The sequence below is a fragment of the Macaca mulatta genome, chromosome 13 (assembly GCF_049350105.2).
Source record: "Macaca mulatta isolate MMU2019108-1 chromosome 13, T2T-MMU8v2.0, whole genome shotgun sequence".
Taxonomy (NCBI): Eukaryota; Metazoa; Chordata; class Mammalia; order Primates; family Cercopithecidae; genus Macaca; species Macaca mulatta.
The window spans coordinates 13,145,740-13,168,029 of NC_133418.1; the positions used below are offsets into that span (position 1 = coordinate 13,145,740).

Genomic DNA, 22,290 nt, shown 5'->3' on the forward strand with positions numbered 1-22,290 from the left:
AAAATTAAAGAGACATCACTATCAAGCTGAGGGAGAAATGGTTTATGTGGAGAGGATAATAAGCCAAGCAAGGAAAATGGCAAGGAAATGATAGAAGGAATATCTCAGCAAATTGTTTTTTTTCTAAATCCTCATTCACTCACTCTTATTCTGAATTTGAAGAATAAACTTGATCCATCTGGCCAAAGGAACATTCCATGAAATGTGGATACCAATCCTTAGGGCAAATTAGTGTTTGTGGTGATGAAATTATTTCAAAAACTTTTAAAAGATTTTCTCATATTATTGAGAGTATTTTAGATTTTTTTTCTCTCTGTCTCTCTGTCTCCCTCTGTGTGTGTGTGTGTGTGTGTGTGTGTGTGAAGAAATTAAGAACATCTAAGAAATTTAAGAAGTTATTCTGTTTTCTCGACCAATCTAGATAACATTTTTGTTTTCTTTTGAAGTATTTAATTTTCACAATATGAATAGGTGGCACTTTTTCTCTTTTTTGATGTTAAAATAACACCTTTCCATTGTTTTTAGTGTTTAAAACATGCAAGCCAGTGTATCCAAACTTAACAGTTTCTGGTATGTTTTAAATATAATTAGGTCATTGTGAGACTCAAGGTAAACTATGAAAAACATAAATTATTGAATAATAAAAGTATGAATTTAGTTCTTAGTTATAAATCTAATTTTGACAAAAAATCTTACACAGTAGAAGCCTGTAAAATAAAACATGGAGCTGTGTGTAATGTGCAAGAAATTCACTTTAATTCTTAAAGGTGCTGAACTTTGGATATTTCAATTAAATAATCATTATAATACTTCGTTTATAGAAATACACAGATGCTGGGTCTGCATGCAAAATAAAATGGAGGTTTCTACACATATCTGAACAGAAAATAAAACACCAATGAATTTTTTTTTAGGAAAGGAAAAAAATCGGTTGTTCTTTATAAGTAAAAAATATGTAGGAAAAAACTCCTATTGTGAATATGGTCATAAGGGACCACGTGCCAAACAACTGGCACTTCTCCTTGTTAAGCCCGATATCTCAGAAACAAAGCTGAATCAAGCACTTGCTCCTTCGAAAACTGTCATTATGATCATTGTAATCCAATTAATCATGCTGCGTTTGCCTTCCTTCGAGAGCTAAGGTACCATTTTCTTTTTTTTTTTCCTTTTGTTTTGATTGGATATGACATCATTTTATTGATTACAAAATCCATTTAAAATATGACATTTAATATATAAGCTATGAAAGTATTATTTTATAAACATGACTTTTAAAAATTTACTCTTTCTTCACAGTAAATGATGTTAATTTTTCTTCTTTTTTTAAAAAAAATGCTATTTTTTTATTATTATTATACTTTAAGTTCTAGGGTACATGTGCATAACGTGCAGGTTTGTTACATATGTATACTTGTGCCATGTTGGTGTGCTGCTAAGGTACCATTTTCTAAGGTTAAAAGGAAGACATCTTCTGTGAGGGTAAAAATATTCAATGATAATTTTCTGTGCAGTAAAAATAGACATGAACCCATTAGACAACCACACACAGTCCCTGTAACAGCCAGTCCTTCCCTGAGTTAACTAAGCACCAAAATAAAGTTAGCTGTCGGTATAGAGAAAGTGCACAAAAACATATAAATTCTCAATGTGTACACATCCTCAAATTAGAAAGAGGAAACTCAATGATAAAATTATAAAAGATAATATTTGGTTTATGCAAAAGTCATTGCAGTTTTTGCCACTGAAAATAATGACAAAATATAATACGAATATATTTTGTCATAAATGTCTATATGACACCAAAAAAATGGAAGAATATAGGAGAAAAAGGAAACTTACGTGTTACACAGTCACTCATTCTACCAAGTGTTTATTGATTGCCTTGTATATGCCAGGCATGTTTTGGATTGGGGATACAATATAAACAAAACAGACATGGATCCTGCCCTCAAAGCATTTGAGAATGACCTCAAATTCCTCTCATCGAAACCATCTAGTAGACATTTAAGACCCCTCTGCAATATCCTCATTAAGCGGTTGTTACAAAAACTGTGGATTAGCTTGCTCAACATCCATTCCAATTCACTCCTTCAAAAACATTTATGTCCCAGGTTCTAGGCACTGGGTACTGTTTGGAAAACTGTTAGGAATTACAGCAATGAGTAAAACAGTTAAAAAAAAAACTTTCCTACTATACACTTAATGATGAAAAGTTAAAGACTCTTGTGAGCTAGAGTTCTAGACTTGATTTAGTTTCTACAGACAGAGACACTCACACGAGACTTGGATTTGGAACTGAATTAAGTAGGAATAGGTGGGCAGAGAATAAGATATCCCTTGGCTGGTGCAGTTCATGGCAGAGGCCGTGTCATTTCAGGGACTAGAGGTGTTCCCAAAGTTCAGCTAAGGCATGACCCAGCTTCCCTTACTATAATTTTGTATGGTTAATACCTGGTATAAATTCCTTTCACTGAAACCAGTTAGAGCTCCTTCCATTGCCTGCAACTGACCACAATGGATGTGCTGTTTCTGAGCCAATGCTTGTGCCTACTGTTTAGTGGGAATCTCTCTCTGTTGCTAGGATGGTGTGCATCTAAAATACTGATGATTTTTTGTGTGATTACAGCACACACAAGAAACAAAAGATGGCAAAAGCTACAATTCCACTGCTTTTTTAACATTCTCTCTTTCCAATAATGAGCCAAATGTATATACATATAAATCTAGAAGTTATGCTAATTTGTCCTATCAGTTTTAACTTCCCTGCTATAAACTGCACGAGTTTGTTGAATTTCTACAGTGAACTCTAATTTTGACAACATAAAGAAACACTTCGCCGACTGGATAAGAAGTTACTGAGAATATGAATATTTGACAAGTGCATGCCCTGAGGTCAGCAATCTATATCTAAATAGTTCTGGACACATAATTTAGATGACAGGAAAACATGGATTTGCCATATAAACACAAATGTTTCTAAGCTTCAAAGGTCATTAAGAATGTAATGCTAATAGGTTGGTTGGAAAACTGATATGCTTGTTTCAGGAAGTCTGTATTTCCCAGGATAAAATGTTCCTTTGAGTCTAAAGTCAAAATAACATCATGCAGGTGTTTACAATTTAATCACAGCAAACTCTGTTCATAAAGAGATGAGATAGTTTAATCACACACTAGGCTGTGATATGCTCATTGAAATTGGACACAATTTTAAATATCAGATATGATACTTGATTTTGGAAAACACTTGGAAAATGGGCCAAGAATGTTTCTCCAGTGGAAATAAGAAAGGTGGCATGCAAATGCTTAAGAACCATTTAAGGTTACTGAAGAATAATTGTTAATCATATGATTTGATAAATTGAGATAGAAGATTCTACTTTGTAGGTACTATAAAATGGGATGAGTTAATTGCTTTCAGAGAGCATTTAGAAGTGGTTCTGCATAAGAGTAAAAAAACGAATTAGACAGTTTCTTTATTTTGATTTGCAACTCTATAAAACATTTAGGAAATAAAACCATCTTGAACCATTTGGCAGGAAGTAATGTTTTCCTTCTTGAACTCCCAACTTACTTTGCAATTTTTTCTTGACTCTATCATGGTCTTCCTAGAATTATCATATTCATGTAAACATCTTTTCTTTTTCTATAAGCTAATAAGCCTCTCAAAGGCAGGTATCATCTTAACACCTAGATGGTTCTTGACAACAGAGCCTTGCAAAGCATGTGTCACTAAATATTGGTTGATAGAGATAAAATCACCTTTGTATAGATTAAATTCTTACTTTAATTCCTAAAGTACCAAATTTCTACTTTCCAGCAGGGCAGCAAAGTCAGCAGGAATGCTGGGCAGGATCGTCCACGTCTCCAAATTGTGAAATATCCAGTCTCCCAGTTGACCTTCCTGGAAGAATCCTGGGGGTCTTTTAGCCCCAGCACTCCAATCCCTCATGGAGTAGGCAAAGCCTGAACAATTCTGGGGTTCATGCTTGCATCTGCCAAGTGTGCATGTGTTGAACTCATGATAGGCAGTGTAGAATGCAAGGCTGTCTTGTTAATGTGGGAACACCACGGGTGCTGGGGACATGGTGAAGGGACGTTGTGTGATCAATCATAGCACCCACGTTTAAATTTCACACACACCCCCAACACTGTTCAGGCCATAGAAACCATAGCTGAAGGGTTGCCAGATTTTTCACTTCTAAAGAGCAACCTAGACAAATAGAATCTCATGTCCTTACACAGGAGATGGCATAGGTGATAACTGTGAGAACAGCAGGCAGAGTTAACCAGTGGGGCTTGAGTGCTGAAGTAGGAGGACAAGTAAGCTGGGTCCCTAAAGAGAAGGGCTACAGAGGGCAGATGACATGGATAAAGGCGAGGATGAGGTGCTAGGACTAGGAGACGCTTCAGCTTCATTATGTCTAATGCGAGGATACTAACAGTACATTCCTCACAGGGATGGTATTATGACTAACAGAGATAAAACCTTTAAGGTACTCAGTACAGTACTCAATTAATGCCATTGAATTTTTTCTTTCTTTCTTTCTTTTTTTTTTTTTTGAGACTGAGTTTCACTCTTGTTGACCATATTGGAGTTCAATGTCACAATCTCGGCTCACTGCAACCTCCACCTCCCAGATTCAAGTGATTCTCCTGCCTCAGCCTCCTAAGTAGCTGGGATTACAGGAATGCACCACCACACCAGCTAAGTTTGTATTTTTAGTAGAGACGGTGTTTCACTTTGTTGGCCAGACTGGTCTTGAACTCCTGACCTCAGGTGATCCACCTGCCTCGGCCTCCCAAATTGCTGGGATGAAGGCGTGAGCCACCATGCCTAGCCATCGAATGTTACATAATGTTCTTTAAAATTTTTAATGTTATATATAATGTGTGTTGTTTATGTATAAATTATACATATATGCACATATACGTATAATTTATGTTATTCTCTGTTGTATTTCTTAGAATTGCATCCCATGGTCCATTTCAATCAATACTCTTTCTCTGATAGACACACAAGAGATATGTCACTCTTACCTTTGCTTCCTCAAAAGATCAAGAATGAAGCCAGGCATGGTGACTCATGCCTGTAATCCCGACACTTTGGGAGAACAAGGCAGGTGGATCACCTAAGGACGGGAGTTTGAGACCAGCCTGGCCAACATGGTGAAACCCCTTCTCTACTGAAAATGCAAAAAAAAAAAAAAAAATTAGCTGGGCGTGGTGGCATGTGCCTGTAATTCCAGCTACTCGGGAGGCTGAAGCAGGAGAATTGCTTGAACCCTGGAGGTGGAGGTGGCAGTGAGCTGAGATTGCACCACTGCACTCCAGCCTGGGTGAGGGAGCAAGGCTCCATCTAAAAATAAAAATAAATTAATTAATTTTTAAAAAAGATTAAGAATGAAAATTGAATTGGCTGGGTGCAGTGGCTCACACCTGTAATTCCAGCACTTTTGGAGGCCAAGGTGGGCAGATCACCTGAGGTGAGGAGTTTGAGACCAGCCTGGCCAACATGGTGAAACCCAATCTCTACTACAAATACAAAAATTAGCTGCGTATAGTGGTGAGCGCCTATAACCCCAGCTACTTGGGAGGCTGAGGCAAGAGAATTGCTGAAACCTGGAAGGTGGAGGTTGCAGTGAGCCGAGATCATGCCATTACTCCAGCCTGGGCAACGAAAGCGAGACTCCCATCTCAAAAAAAAAAAAAAAAGAATGAAAATTACCCACTTCAGAATGTTTCTCATTTTTGGGTTCTGAATCACCATCTTCTGCTTATATTTTCAGGCTGCATCCACTTCTTAGGGACAATGTGATTTTTAAGTTGCCTCCCTGCTGTGTAAAGTGGTACTTCCTCTCTTTTATGCTTGAAGCAGCTTCACTTTGGTTCTAGTTTCTGAAATTTGATTAAGTCTTATTTATTTTCACTACGCCCTTCATGATTTTATTGATTTTAGTTATGTTCCTTATTCACATTCATTTCTTTCATTCAGAAAGTCCCAGTATCCTGAATAAATCCAGTCTATAATTGTGGTTATTTAGTTCTCTTTTGCTAGACTTTCTTTACCTCTACTCTGTTCATCACAGAGTAGTCCTACATTGACTCCAAATCCATGTGTGAAAGAGATGTCCATAACACCATAGAAACTGTCTACACACTATTATTTCAAATAGAGGAGGCACTACAATCCCATCACCATTTCACAACAACTACTTTCATTGTCTACATGCACTTTTAGGGGGCTTTTTGTTTGTTTGTTTTTTGAGATGGGATCCCACTATGTTGCCCAGGCTGCTTTCAAACCCCTGGAGTCAAGCCTTCTTAAGTAGCTGGAACTACAGATGCACACTACTGTGCCTGGCCTCCACTTTAAAAAATAATGATAACAAAGTCTATGTAAAATAATTACAAACATGGCCAAAGAAACACTGACCTTAAGCATATTGTCTCTGAACCTGGGGACTTTCGAAGACATTTTCAATGCACAGCAAGCGGTGCAATCAATCTACCTTTAGGTCTCATGTAAATTTGTTTTATTTTTGACAGCTAAACTTGGAGAAATGATGCTTCAAGCATCACAACAGCATTGACTGACAACTCCCTAAGTGTTGCATCTTTTATAGCAAACATAATTGACAGCTCATAGCTAAAGAGCTGCACATGTGTATGGATTTGGTCCACACCGAACACAGTGAAAAAAAATCAAAGAAGATACTTGCTCTATTTGTTATGTATTAAGATTCAATTAATATGGTAAAATATACGCATCTTGGGATAGATTTACTTGTGGGCTAGGACAGGTTCCATTTTGAATAGTATAGAAGCTTAATATATAGCAATTATGTACTAAAATTTCCTCTAATAAGCATTTTTAAATTTCAGTGAAATTTACATTACTTGTTTTCTTACCCCATATATATTTATTTAGCTGGGAGTGGTCTAGATCAGCGGTTTCCAACCTTTTGGGCACTAGGAACCGGTTTCATGGAAGACAATTTTTCCACCACTGGGGTTTGGGGGATGGTTTCAGGATGAAACTGTTCCACTTCAGATCAGGCATTAGTTAGATTCTCACAAGGAGCATGCAACACAGGTCCCTCGCATGTGCAGTTCACAATAGGGTTCTCACTCCCATGAGAATCTAATGCCGCCACTGATCTGACAGGAGGCAAAGCTCAGGCAGTAATGCTGGCTCACCTGCCACTGGCCCCCTTCTGTGTGGCCCGGTTCCTAACAGGCCATGGACCAGTACTGGTCCACGGCCCAGGGGTTGGGGACCCCTGGTCTAGATAATTAGAGACTTTTCAAGTTGTAGATTTAAATACCACTCAAGCTATCTTTTGTGGGTATCTGGCTGTGAGGATTAAGTTTAAAAATCTGGCCATATTAAAAACAAGAATTCTGAAATTCCATTTCTAGGTATATACCCCACAGAACAGAAAGCAGGGGCTTGAACAGATATTTGTACATCTATGTTCATAACAGCATAATTCGCAATAGCCAAAAGGTAGAAACAACCCCAGTGACTATCGATGGATGAATAAGTAGACAAATGTGTATATCTATACAATGGAATATTACTCAGGCTTCAAAAGGAAGAAAATTCTGACAAATGCTACAACATGGATGAACCTTGAATACATTGTGCTAAAAATAACAAAGCTGGAGGCAGCACATTACCTGACTTCAAACTATACTACAAGGCTACAGTAACCAAAACAGCATAGTACTGGTACTAAAGCAGACACATAGACCGATGGAACAAAATAGAGAACCCAGAAATAAAACCACACACCTACAACTATCTAATCTTCAACAAAGCCGACAAAAATAAGCAATGGAGAAAGGAATCCCTCTTCAAGAACTGGTGCTGGGATAACTGGCTAGCCATATGCAAAAGAATCAAATTGGACTCCTACCTTTCACCATATACAAAAATTAACTCAAGATGGATTAACGATTTAAGTGTAAGACCTCAAACTATAAAAATCCTAAAAGAAAACCTAGAAAATACCATTTTGGACATCGGCCTCAGCTAAGAATTTATCTCTAAGTCCTCAAAAGCAATTGCACCAAAGCAAAAATTGACAAATAGGACCTAAATAAACTAAAGAGTTTCTGTACAGCAAAATAAACTAACAACAGAGTGAACAGACAACTTACAGAATGGGAAAAATTTTCACAAACTGCACCTGACAAAGGACTAATATCCAAAATCTATAAGAAACATAATTCAGCAAGCAAAAAACAAATAACCACATCAAAAAGCGGGCAAAAGCATAACAGCCACTTCCCAGAGGAAGACATACAACTGGTCAACAAATATGTGAAAAAATGCTCAACATCACTAATCATCAGAGAAATGCAAATCAAAACGACAATGAGATACCATTTCGTGCCAGTCAGAATGGCTATTATTAAAAAAAAAAACTCAAAAAAATAACAGATGTTGGTGAGGCTGCAGAGAAAAGGGAATGCTTATACCCTGTTGGTGGGAATGTAAATTTGTTTAGCCACTGTGGAAAGCAGTTTAGAGATTTCTCAAAGAACTAAAAATAGAACTATAATGTGACCCAGTACTCCCATTACTGGGTATATATCAAAACGAAAAGAAATCATTCTACCAAAAAGACAGTATGTTAATTGCAGTACTTTTTACAATAGCAAAGACATGGAGTCAATCTGGACACCTGCCAACAGTGGAGGGATAAAGAAAATGTGGTACATGTACACCATGGAATACTATGCAGCCATAAAAGAGGAACAAAATCAAGTCCTTTGCAGCATCATGGATGCAGCTGGAAGCCATTATCCTAAGTGAACTAACAGAGAAACAGAAAACCAAATACTTCATGTTCTCACCTATAAGTAGAAGCTAAACATTGAGTACACACGGACATAAAGTTGGGAACAATAGACACCGGGGACTACTAGAGGGAGGAAAGAGGAAAGGGGGTAAGGACTGAAAAATTACCTATTAGGAACTATGCTCAGTGCCTGGGCGATAGGATTATTCATACCTCAGGCCTCAGCATCACATGATATATACATATATCAAACCTGCACATGTACCCCCAGATCTAAATAAAAGTTGGAAAAAAATGGCAAAATGAAAAAAAATTATGCAAAGTGAAACAAGTCAGATACAAAAGGACAAATATTGGATATGATTCCACTTATAAAAGGCACATAAAACAGTCAAACTCATAGAGACAGAAAGTAGAATGGTGGGTGTGAGGGGCTGGAGGAAGGAGTTTGGGGAGTGAAAGATCTCACTTGTCTGTGGAAACCATTAAGTCTTTGTATTTTTTTCCAGGCTTAGATTTTTGTATAGATCCACAAAGTTCTGCAGCTCCAGGGATGCTTTCCAGGAATCCTGTAATGCAGGGCAGAGCAGGGGCACATCAATTTTTTGAGGACTACATCATTTAGCTATGCTCACTAGGTAGGAAGAGGGGAGGAGGATGGGGAAGAGGTGGTAAAGGAGACAGGAATAAGGAAATGAGGTATGTGGAACACAGGAGAAAGAAATTACAATTGTGCCAATTTACACTGGTGCCACAGCCTGCCATACCTTTCAGTGTGAGTCAGAGAGAGATGGAAGGTGAAAATCAACTCTTCTCGTCAGAAGTATATAAAACAAGTATGTAGCATTTCAAGAATAATGGTAAGTTGCACACCTATTTATCCACCAGTCATCTAAAGATAAAAAACATTGGCACCTCCTGTACCCTTCTGAAGGCATTCTTCCTCCTCCCAGAGGTATTTACTATCCTGAATTTTGTGTTTTCATTGTCTTGCTTTGCTTTACAGTTTTACTATGTAGGGATAAACCCTTAAACAATATCTTGCTTACTTTTGCCTATTTTTTGTAAATGGAATCCTACTGTGGCTATGCATATGTGACTTCCTAGTTTTTGCTGTACTGGTGAAACTCAACCATATTCATATGTATAATTAAAGTTCATTCATTCTCATTGCTGTATGGTGCTCTTTTGTCCATCCATCCTCCTATCAACAGACAGGTTATTTTTGTTGTTACCAAAATAAAAATGTTGCTATGAACATCCTGATACATGTCTCCTGATGCACTGTGCAAGACCTTCTGCAGGGCATGTATATAGGAATGTAATTGATGAATTGTTGGCTGTGCTCATCTTAAGTTGAATAGGTTACTAATTACCTGGTTGATTTCATGAGTTGTACCAATTTACACTCCTATCAGCAGCATCTAATAGTTCCTGCTATCCCACATCTCAGCAACACTTGGTGTTAGTACAACACTTTGATTTTCCTGATGTTCATCTAACAAGCTGACTTTAGAACAAAACCCTCACATTAGACATGACCCCACTATATTGGATTTTTAGGACCTAGGATTCCTGATGCCTACAATAGGTGCTCAAAAAGTGAGAACAAAATGAAAAGAATCTAAGCTTTAGCGATTTGGTAAAGTACATGAGTACATTTCTTTTCTTTTTTGTTTTTTTTCGAGACAGAGTCTCGCTCTGTCACCCAGGCTGGAGTGCAATGGCGCAATCTCGGCTCACTGCAACCTCTGCCTCCCGGGCTCAAGTGATTCTCCTGCCTCAGCCTCCTGAGAAGCTGGGATTACAAGCGTGTTCCACCGCTCCCAGCTAATTTTTGTATTTCTAGTAGAGACGGGGTTTCACCATGTTGCCCAGGCTGGTCTTGAACTCCTGACCTCAGGTGATCTACCCGCCTCAGCCTCCCAAAGTGCTGGGATTACAGGTGTGAGCCACCATGCCCGGCCTCTTTTTTTTTTTCATATTTTAAAGATTAATCAGTGCATTTCAATCTTTCCTGTGTCTCCAAATTATGAATCTAATGTGAACATTTAGCAGTGCATTTGTTCCCAAATTCAAAGGCTACACAGGAAATGTAATGCAGGAGTACAAGCATTGCCCCTAGAGGTGGAAAATGTACTACATTCGCTTTACTGTACAATCTGCAATCATGCATTCTGAGAAATGTGTCGTTAGGTGATTCCGTCACTGTGCAAACATCATTGAGTGTAGTTACACATATCTCAATGGTGTAGCCTTCTATACATCTTGGCTGTATGGTACAGCCTATTGTTCCCAGGAAACAAATCTGCACAGCATGTTACTGGAACACTGTAGGCAACTGTAACTCAATGGTAAGTAAATGTGTATCTAAACATAGAAAAGGTACAGTAAAAATACTGTATAAAAGGTAAAAATGGTACATTTGCATAGGACACTAACCATGGACAGAGCTTGCAAGGCTGTAAGTTGCTCTGGGTAAGTCAGTGAGTGAGTGGTAAGTGAATGTGAAGGCCTAGAACATTGCTGTTTACTACTGTAGACTTTACAAACACAATACTTAGGCTACAATAAATTTATTAAAAAATTGTCTTTCTTCAATAAGAAATTCACCTTAGCTTACTATAACTTTTTAACTTCATAAAATTTTTAATATTTTAAAAGTTTTTGACTCTTTTATAATAACACTTAGCTTAAAACATAAGCACACTGTACAGGCGTACAAAAACATTTTCTTTCTTTATATTCCTTTTCTTTCTTTATACCCTTATTCTTCTATAAGCTTTTTTTATTCTTTAATTTGTTTCTTAGCTTCTTAAACTTGTCTGTTAAAAACAAAGACACAAATACACACATTATCCTACACAGGGTCAGGATCACCAACATCACTGTCTTCCACCTCCACAGTGTGTCCCACTGGAAGGTCTTCAGGAGCAATAACACGTATGGAGCTCCTATGACAATAACGCCTTCTAGAATATCTCCTGAAGGATCTACCTGAGTTTGTTTTACAGCTAACTTTTTATTTTTATAAGTAGAAGGAGTACACTCCAAATTAACAATAAAAACTATAGGGTATAGTCTGATAAATAAATAAACCAGTAACATAGTTCATTATCATGTATTATGTATTGTACATAATTGTATGTCCTTTAATAGGACTGGCTGTGCATAGATTTGTTTACACTATCATCACCACAAACGGGTAAACAATGCATTATACTATTGTAGCAGGACGAGCTGCAGACAAGAACCCCTCAGACACTGAGCTGTAGAAGGAAAGGGCTTTATTCAGCTGGGAGCATTGGCGGACTCATCTCCGAAAACCAAGCTCCCCGAGTAAGCAATTCCTATCTCTTTTAAGGGCTGACTACTCTAAGGTGGTCCACGTGAGAGGGTCATGATCGATTCAGCAAGCAGGGGGTACGTGAGTGGGGGCTGCATGCACCAGTCATCAGAACGGAACAGAACAGGACAGGGATTTTCACGATGCTTTTCCATACAATGTCTGAAATCTATAGATAATACAAGCAGTTAGGTTAGGGGTTGATTTTCAACTACCAGGCACAGGGTGCAGTGCTGGGCTATCTGCCTGTGGATTCCATTTCTGCCTTTTAGTTTTTACTTCTTCTTTCTTTGGAGGCACAAATTGGGCATAAGACAATATGAGGGGTGGTCTCCTCCCTTACTATGATGTCTTGATGGCTATAAGGTCATTAGGAGATAGCAACTTTTTAGCTCTGTTATAATTTTATGGGACCACTGTCTTATGTGAAGGTCACTGTTGACCAAAACTGCATAATGCAGTGCATGACAGCATTCTAGTAAAGAACTGCGACATGAATTTCAGAAAAAGGAAAAATCTCCACCACTCCTAACCTTAATTTTAGTACTTAGTTTTTATATGGTTTAATATCAATAATTTTTTAATAGTATAAATCCTGCTTCCACATACTTACTGTTTTTTACTTGGTTAAATTTCCACAATTAAAATTTTTAAAAAAATTTAAAATAATCTCACAATGTGTAGGAACTACTGTTTAAAGACATCTATTTTAATGAGCTATAAAGTCTTGGTTCTCTGCTGGGCTCATGCCTGTAATCCCAGCACTTTGGGAGGCCAAAGTGGGTGGATCATCTGAGTTCAGGAGTTCGAGACCAGCCTGGCCAACATGGCAAAACCTCATCTGCACTAAAAATACAAAAATTAGCTGGGCGTGGTGGTGGCCACCTGTAATCCCAGCTACTCAGGAGGCTGAGGCAGGAGAACTGCTTGAACCCGGGAGGCAGAAGGTGCAGTGAGCCGAGATCACACCACTGCACTGCAGCCTGGGCGACAACAGCGAAATTCCATCTCAAAAATAAATAAATAAAATAAATAAATAAAGTCTTGATTCCCAAATGCTAGTTTATCCATCTGTTGACAAAAGGAGTCAAACTCTGTAAAATATTTTGAAGAGACTTATTCTGAGTCAAATATGAGTGATCATGGCCCGTGACATAGCCCTCAGGAGGTCCTGAGAACATGTGCCCAAGGTGGTTGGGGCACAGCTTGGTTTTATACATTTTAGGGAGGCATGAGACATCAATCAAATACATTTAAGAAATACATTGGTTTGGTCCAGAAAGACCTGGGACTGATAGAAAGGGAATGTTCAGTTTAAGATAAAGACTGTGGAGACCAAAGTTCTTTAGAAGTCTTATAGTGGCTGCCCTTAGAGACAATGGATGACCAATGTTTCCTATTCAGATCTTAGTTAATCTCTTTAGGATTGGGAGGGTCTGGAAGAAAAAGATCTAGCTATGTTAACAGAGATTCTTTACGGATGCATATCCCACCCCTCCAAGGACAGCTTTGCAGGGCCATTTCAAGATATGGCAAAGAAACATGTTTTGGGGTAAAATATTTTGATTTTCTTCCTTGTCTCGTAATGTTATGCCAGAGTCAGGTTGGAAAGTAAGTCACCATATATAGGGTTAAGTAAAACCCATCTGATAAGAATTTATGATTTGTAGGGCATGACTCCCCAAATCCCGTGTATAGGAATTTGGGCAAGATAAAAAAATCAGAGTTTAGTCCTCTGACCTCTGCCAATTTCTCATGATATTTTTTGCTAGTCTAAAAGCTAATAACAGAAAGAACAACAGGATGAGCATTTTATACAAGTAAATGTATTCCATTTAAAAGATTTTTATTTATTGTGAAATTATGTCATTCTACCTTTTTAATGTTAAAAAGTTGTTTCGTGAAATGATGGTGATAGTACAGGGTGTTTGCTTGACAACTTTATATGATCTCCGATTTTCTGTGTTTTACTTTTACTGACCCTTCAAATCTAAGTGTTTGTAAACCCTTTTAAAGTGTGTTACTACATCATTTAATATGTGTTTCGTAGAAAGCGCCCTGGGAGTTAACCGTCAGGAGCACGCAAGTTTCAGAAAGCAAGACATACTCATCTCTAACAATTGATCAGTTCTGATTGGCTTTCAAGTAAGGCTTAGTACCAACGCGTAGGGAGGGACGTGCAAAAACGAGAAAGGTAGTGTTTGACCTCACCGGTTTAAGGTTTATCCTGTACAGTTAGGAAACAACGCAGGAAAGTGCCAGTTTGACAGCTGCTGCAGGAGAGTCTTGACTTGGATCCAGAAGAACGTGGAAAGTTAGAGGAGGGGAAAACCCCTACTAGGATAAGACACACAGGAAGCAATGCTTGGAATCCATCTGGGGCCCCGGCCGCCCTGCCAAGGTGGAGGAAGAGCCCGCTCGAGATGCAGCAAGGGGGCTGGGAGGGAAGGGCTGGCTAAAGTGCCACGTGGAAGTGAGCGCCAAAGAGACTAGGAGAGCGTGGAAGTGAGTTCCAAAGAGACAGAATTCAGGACGTGAAGAGAAAGCGGCCGCGATAAACTACCCACTAGCGCTCCTTCTTGAGGGCGACAGCAGCCAGGGGTGGAGTCGGATACGGCCCGCGCACTCCATGCACCCAATCAGCGACTTGCCGTCTCGGGTCGCGGGACACGCCCCCCGATCCAAAGGCCCTAGAAGCTCTTGCTCAGGACAGCCTCTGGAGCCCCCCGCCCATTAGCGCCTGCGCCGTCTCTAGGCCCCGCCCCGTCACCCCTGCGGCCCTGGATCTCCCACAGCTAACATGGCGGCCCCCTGTGTGTCCTACGGCGGAACAGTTTCCTACTGGTTTCTTCTCTGGGGTAGGGGTACCCTCGTCCGGAAGCAAAGCCTCTGGAAAACCGCGGCAGCTGAGTTGCAACCAAATGTCAGATCCCAGGTAAGGCCTGGGAGGACTGGAAGCGGTTTATCTCTGCCGCGCGAGGATGTGGAGCCAGCGCGGACACCCCCCAGCATCTCGTGCCTTCAGGCAGGGTAGATATTTAGTGGAGATCTGAGGTTGGGGGTGGGGAGGTGGGTGTTGGCTTGCAGCTGCCGCTCTGGAGATTGTTACTTGTTTTTTCGCGGGTTGCAGCGGGGGGAACTTACCTGCAGGTGGAAGTGGAGCGACCTCTTCTTTCATTTGGCGGCTGAGCTAAAGGTCGGTGCCTAGGTCTGGTGTTGGGTCCAGTCCTACCCTGCCCTGTTGTCCAGAGAGGAGGAGAGCCGCGCCAGAGAAGAATGAGGGGAATTGGATTCCTGCAGGGGCCTGGAAGACAATGGAGAAAGTCACGTTCTGTAGAGGACAGTGACTTTTTAGAAGTGCCTTCAATCTGCGCAATTTCTGTCTTCTTAATTTTCCCGAATCTTTCTCTATGGAAAGATGCAGGCCAGAACTTGTACATTTCGTTTAATCCAGAGGGAAGTGGGGAGTCAACAGCTGGTAGGCTGATGATGCCAATTTACTGACATGCGATCTCAGAGGAGGAAAAAGATTTGAGAGGGAAGAAACGAGTTTAGTTTGGGATTATGGTTTAGGCATCTGGGATTTCCAGTAGGTCTATAAATAGGCAAGTCTATAGCTCAGGAGAAGAACTGATTTCGAAGTGCCCTGTTATCTTGTAGATGGTAATTGAGGCCTTGTAAACAAATTAAATTACCTAGGGAGAGTGTACTGAGAAGTAGGCAGAGGGACAGGGCCCTGAAGGACAAATAAGAAATAGGAGGCCCCAAGAGATTGAGAATGAGAGACCAAACAAGCAGGGGAGAAACCAGCCAGTGTGGTATCATGGAAAACAGGTGAATGTTTCAAGGAGGGAGAGTGATAACCAGTACCAATTATTGCAGGGAAGTCAAACACCATGCTTTAAAAACTATATTGAAAAAAAAAAACCCATCTTTTTTTATGTTCTTTCTTTTATATTTGAACCTAGATCAACCAATCCATTCTATCTATTCATGTGGATATTTGCTTTTACTTTTTTTCTTACTGGAAAATGTGCTGGAAATTTTTATTTTTTCATGCATCTCTTTGAGTATATCTTTGCTGTATACACATGATTATGAGAGGGACTGTGTCATACAGAGTATTTTTATTGTTGACATTTAATGTGTGTATTGGGGGATGGCTAACTTTCTGTCCCTCCTGGTATCTATTCTATGCTTTTTTTCGTGTTCTTATAATCGTGTATAAACATACATGCACAGGTGTACTTTACAAAAAATGGACCATATTTGATTGCATTTTACTTTTTTGCTTTTCTCTTCTACATATGCAGTATATTATAAAGTAGAAATCTTTCAGGGTCCCCTATTATGTTTTTAAAAGCATTTTTAACTGCTGCATACTATTCCATGATAAGAATATATCAAAGTTAATGTAACAATTGATGGACTTTTGCTTTGTTTCTACTTTCTTTGCACCAATAAAGTTTCAGTAAACATCTGGTCTAGTTGTTAAGTACTGGTTTAGTAAAATGGATGAAGAATGATTTCTCCTTGTTACTTTAATTTTCATCTCCTTGACCAGTCTTGAAACAACCCCTTTCTCCCATATGGCAGATGTTTACTGAGCACTTTGCCAGGCACTGTGAAGTAAACAATTTAAAGTCGAACAATTACAAGACAGTATCCACCCTTAGCACTCTTAAGGGATGGTCCTGAAATGGCTGAATCCCCAGATTCCTGAATACTACTACAGCATGTGTTTTACCACATGAAGTACAGCTCAGCTATAACTGAAACACTTAGCTGACTCCCCTTTAGATTCTTATGATTGCATACATATACCTAAAGACGTTGATAAAGATTTTTGTTTATCCTGGCGCAGAGCTTATCTGTCTTAAATATTAACATTTTTTCACTTCTGCCTACAACATTAATAGTTAGATTTCTCTTGGTAGCCCAAGAGAAGTTTTTTATTATTTTATAAAATAATAAAAATTTTAATCACTTAATGAGTGACAAAACACTATACCTGGTCTTTTGTTTGTTCAAAGTTTAATTTCCTTAATTAGAAAATCTCTTCAGAGGTTACAGCAAACTTGAAGGGTGTAGGAGAATAGAATAATAATAAAGTGCATTTCCTGCAGAGTATTTTTGCATTTTGTTTATATATGTAAATGTATACTAGGTGGTGATATACACAGTAGATCTTACTATGGGTCACAGTTTAAAAAGTTTGAGAAACACTGATTCAATAAGGAAAAAGAAGCGAGTTTTCTTAAGCTATTCCTGGGTTCTCAGCTGAGACCTTCACTAGCAGACTACCTCTTGCATACCAGTCTTGTGGTATGCATGTTTTGTGTTAATACCTCAGTACAATTGCAAATGTCTGAGTGTCCCAAATTTGGGGCGGAAGAGGCAGTCTTACTCATGAATGGCCAAACTTTTCAGATTATATATCCATGAATATCAGGGATCTACAGTGTATTGTGATATTTACAGAGGTAAGTACAGAAGAGCACAGAAATGATACGCCTGAGTCAGACTAGAGTTTTTGACCAGGTAGAGGATCGTCATGGGCAGCTTCCCCGAGGAAGCAAAGGAAAATAGCGTCTTTAGCAGCAATTAGAAGTTATATGAAAACAGAAAGCTATTCTCTTCAAGGAAGACATAATAGGTGCACAAGGCTATAGAGATGTACTGAGTGATAGCGGGTTTTGTCAGCAACAATTGGTTATAGCATAGGGTTTTGGTGAGAGAATGGTGAGAGACAGGACTGGAAAGTTTGGCAGGAATCAGTATGGTCTGTTTTGCTATGCTTAGGTAGCTGATTTTTTTATCTGTCACAAATGCAAATAGTGTTAGCATTATTATGAGCAGTTGACAGTTCCCTTCCATGCTGTACTACAAAGTTTACCCATGAATTCATAAATCCTCTATCAATATGGCTAATACAGGAATGCTAATTTGGCTTTCTATAATATTTGTGATTTTTGTAATAAGGAAAAGCAAAAGCAGTGCTATTTTGAGAAATATTTCTACAAAACGTTAATAGGGTGCTTCTTAATTATTCTCTACTACTGAACACTTTCTTAGTGCTTAAACAATTAGTTTTTGCCAAGCCAAGATTCCTTTGTTGATTTAGACCGTCTGCTAGAGAAGTGATCAATGGCATTAAATGGCTTGGTCCTTTATATTTCGGTTACACTGTAAACACATTCCTGTCTCTGTCTAAAGTATCTTTTTGTTTTGTTTTGTTTTGTTTTGTTTTTTCATCTCCCATGCTCCTGGAGGTTATAATAACCTGTATTTATCACAGCATTCTGTTGGTCTACTTTAGTAGGGGCTTCATAAATTTTTTTTGACAAATGGCTAAAAAACACTTTGGAAAACAAATGGTATAATTGACTTGAATTTGTATCAGATGCTCTACACAGCTCTGTAAATTAGTTATGCCCCCGCCCCTGATAATTTTTGAATATATTTATTTTGAATCCCAGTTTATTAGCAACGGAAAAGAAAAGCCCTTTGGTAGGATAAGCTATTGCCTTTGAGATCTAATCCTGTCCTTGTAAGGATAGAATTGAGTGTGTTCCTCATTGTTTTAATTACAAAAAATACCTCTACATTAAAATTTACACTTTCCTTATTTGGCAATTTATAAGTGTTTTATTTAATAAGGGCTTGATAATAAATGCTACTGTCATTCCCACCCCTCTTTCCCTTATAAAACAAGATAAGTAAACTTTCTTGTACTATGCTTCGTTGTTGTAATTAGGATGATGAATGTATCAGTTATTTATTGCTACATAACTAATTATCCTAAAACTTAGCAGCTGAACTAACAGACATTTGTTTTCTACAGTTTATGTGGGTCAGGGTTCTCCAGACACACCTTGCTGGGTCCTCTTGCTCAGGGTCTCTGGTAAGGCAACAGTCCAGGTATTGCCCGGGGCTGCAGTCATCTCAAGGCTCCACTGTGGGTGGGGAGAGTCTGCTTCTAGGCTCACTCAGTGTTGTCATTAGCAGGATTTAGATTCTTGCAGGCTGTCAGACTGAAGGCCCCAGGTCCTTGCTGACTGTTGGCCAGAGCCCTCCCTCAGCTCCTGCCACATGTGCCTCTAGGGCAGCTCAGCACATCTGGCTTCCCTCAGGCTGATGAAGAAAAGGTAAGCAAGAGAGCAGAACAGCAGGCGGCAGATTCACTGGGAGCCATCTTGGAAGCTGCCTACAACAGTGGAAAACCCACATATACTTCTTTTCTTGTTATCTCAGTGTCTCTCTCATGTATTTAGGTCTTTCCTCTACGGTTCTGATGTGCAGGCATATATGAGTGCCTATGTGTGTGCACATGTGGGTACATCTGAACACCTGCTGTGTCATTCTTTCTGTCAGATAGGATTATTAGCTTAAAGAAAATTGCATCTTTACTATGTTTTGTTTTCTTATCTCATTATGGCAACATTCTCATTTTAATATCACTCATTTCTTTACAATTTTTTCTGTTAACACTTAATACAGAGCCTGGTCTATAATAATTGCTCAAATTTGTTAAATGAACTAGTAAAGTAGTTTATTTTTAGAATTTTATTCTGCAAAACCAAGCATATAAAAAATAGAATAATATAATGAACTCCACAGATCTGTCAACCAGCTTCAACAATTATTAGTATTTTCCCAGTCTTGTTTTTATTTCTCCCCTCCCACCCCCCAGAGTCATTTAATGTAAACCCCAAACATTCTGTTATTTTACTTATAGGTACTTGAATATGCATCTCTAACAGAAAGGTTTTTTTTTTTTTAAAAAATAGATTCCTTGCCCCCACCGTATCTAACAGAAGGAACAGTAGTTTCTTATCATCTGTTACCTATTTCATGTTCAAATTTCTCTGAATTGTCCCAATGGTAGCTTTTTATAGTTGGTTTATTTTAATTGGGAGTTAAACAGGGTTTATGCATTTTATTTGATTGATAAGTATATTAAGTGTTTTAATTTATAACAGGTTGTGGAATTAACATAAATGGTAAATTTTGTTTAAATAAGTGGATTTCCTTATTTACTTAACATAGTATCCATTTCCCCTTCATAGTAGCATCCCGATTTCCCCAGGAGGAATTAGTTCTTTTTCATTGGTTATAGTTGAGAAGATCTGGCTATAGTCCGGAATAAATCTGGGACACCTGACTCAAAGTAATCCTATCAGATGTTCCTCCTCCTGAGATCCTGAGCATACAGGCAGGACAGCTGGAATGCCATTTTGTCTTAATGGACACATTCTGATTGAACCTGCATGGATAACTTTTAGTTGATAGACATCCATTGGACCCTGCCTGCTTTCTTTTCTTTTCTCTTTTCTTTTTTAAATTTTTATTTATTTTTATTTTTAATTTTTTGAGAGAGTCTCACTCTGTCACCCAGGCTGGAGTGTGCAGTGGCGCTCTCTCGGCTCACTGCAACCTCCACCTCCCGGGTTCAAGCCATTCTCCTGCCTCAGCCTCCCAAGGAGCTGGGATTACAAGTGCCCACCAGCTTACCTGGCTAATTTTTGTATTTTTATTAGAGACAAGGTTTCACTCTGTTGGCCAGGTCGGTCTCAAACTCCTGAACTCGTGATCTCCTTGGCCTCCCGAAGTGCTGGGATTACAGGTGTGAGCCACTGCACCTGGCCGCAAATTGTTCTTAACAGTGGCAAAGCAAATTCCCTTCAAGAATTCTTGGTGTTTTTAGGTAAAGATCTGTTTTTTTCACACTCTTAACCTCACCTTGTTTAATGGATTATACCAATGAACAATGGACTCCTTTGAATGTAAATATTTTTGTGTGAATTCATTGCTGGAATAATTCTGGACATTTAATAAACATATTCAATATCCAGATACTGATGCTGTGATAACTTTGTAAATTTAATGTTATAAGTTTCCAGAATGTCATACTCTTAAGCAATATGTAGAAATGTCTTTGAAAAAGATCTTAAAGACTTTTTATGAAAAATAGCAAATTAGGGCAATTTTTTAAACCTTTTCTAAATGAACAACAGTGAAAATGTTTATATATATGTTTAAACCTCAATCATGTTAAAAGTAGGAAAGCCGCCACCTTATGTCACAAACTCTGGAGACTATAGACAGATGCAATTTTAAATCAAGTGAAAAACCAAGTCTTCAATAATCAACTCTTTTGCTTGAGAAGATGCTAAACCGTTGTAGGAGCAAAAGGAACAGTGTGGAAGAGACAGCTGAAGAAAATACAAAGGGATATTTACCTAGCAAAATGGAAGAATTATTTTACCACAGCTACTTCACACTGTCAAGAACATTTAAAAATCAGTTGAGTGAGGAAGAGCTCTATGAGATAGGATAAGACAAGAAGATGTGATTAAAAGAAACTGTTGAGGCGAGAATTTTGAGGATAGACCAATGATATAAAAAGCTAAAAATGCATAGTGGCTGCAGTAAGCAGAATTGACACTGCAGAAAGAGGGAAAAAACCATAGAGTCAAGATTTCAAAATCATACGGAATGCACAAACAAGGGATAAGAAATAAGACTAAGAGAAGCTGATCTAAACTGTAGAGAACAGAAGAACAGATAATTGCTGTGGCTGAAAAAGAGAGCTGAATAAGTCAGTCAGAATTCATTGGATATTTATTTTTGAAGTTGATAGGAGTACATTTAAACATTTTATTCAGAGACACATGTATTGTCACTGGTAAAATGAGAGCAAGCTGTATATGGTCCAAATTGCCAGCTCAAAAGCCATAAAAAAGAAAACCCAATTTTTTTTTCCTATAGCAAAAGAGAGAAAATAGGAAGGAAGCATAAAAAATATAAAGATTAAATAAGATGAATGACAAGACAGAATAGCTGTTAAACCCCATGTGACTTGGGTATTCTCATCTACTAAAATCTCAGATTGGGTTAAAAAAACAAAACCTAAAATTGTCTAAAACTTAAATGAAAAAGATGGGCAGTGATATTCCAGGGAAATGTAAATAGGAGGTAGAAAGGGTTACAATATTATGACCCAACAGAGTTGAAGAAAAAAAAATATTACATAGGAGTAGAAAACTTTGTAATGCTGAACGGTACAATCTACCCTAAGATATAACTCTCTGGAACTAAATAGCACATTGAATAGACCACTGAAACATACAAAAG

At 38.5% G+C, this 22,290-nt stretch overlaps 1 protein-coding gene across 1 annotated transcript in view; it reads left to right on the forward strand.

Annotated features, from left to right (window-relative positions):
* Positions 1-14,926: 14,926 nt before the first annotated feature.
* The window catches only part of MRPS9 (mitochondrial ribosomal protein S9), a 55,825-nt gene continuing 48,461 nt past the window's right edge, over positions 14,927-22,290 (forward strand). The window contains 1 exon segment of the mRNA NM_001257485.1: positions 14,927-15,088. Within this exon segment, the coding sequence (NP_001244414.1) occupies positions 14,954-15,088 (135 nt within the window). The 5' untranslated portion in view covers positions 14,927-14,953.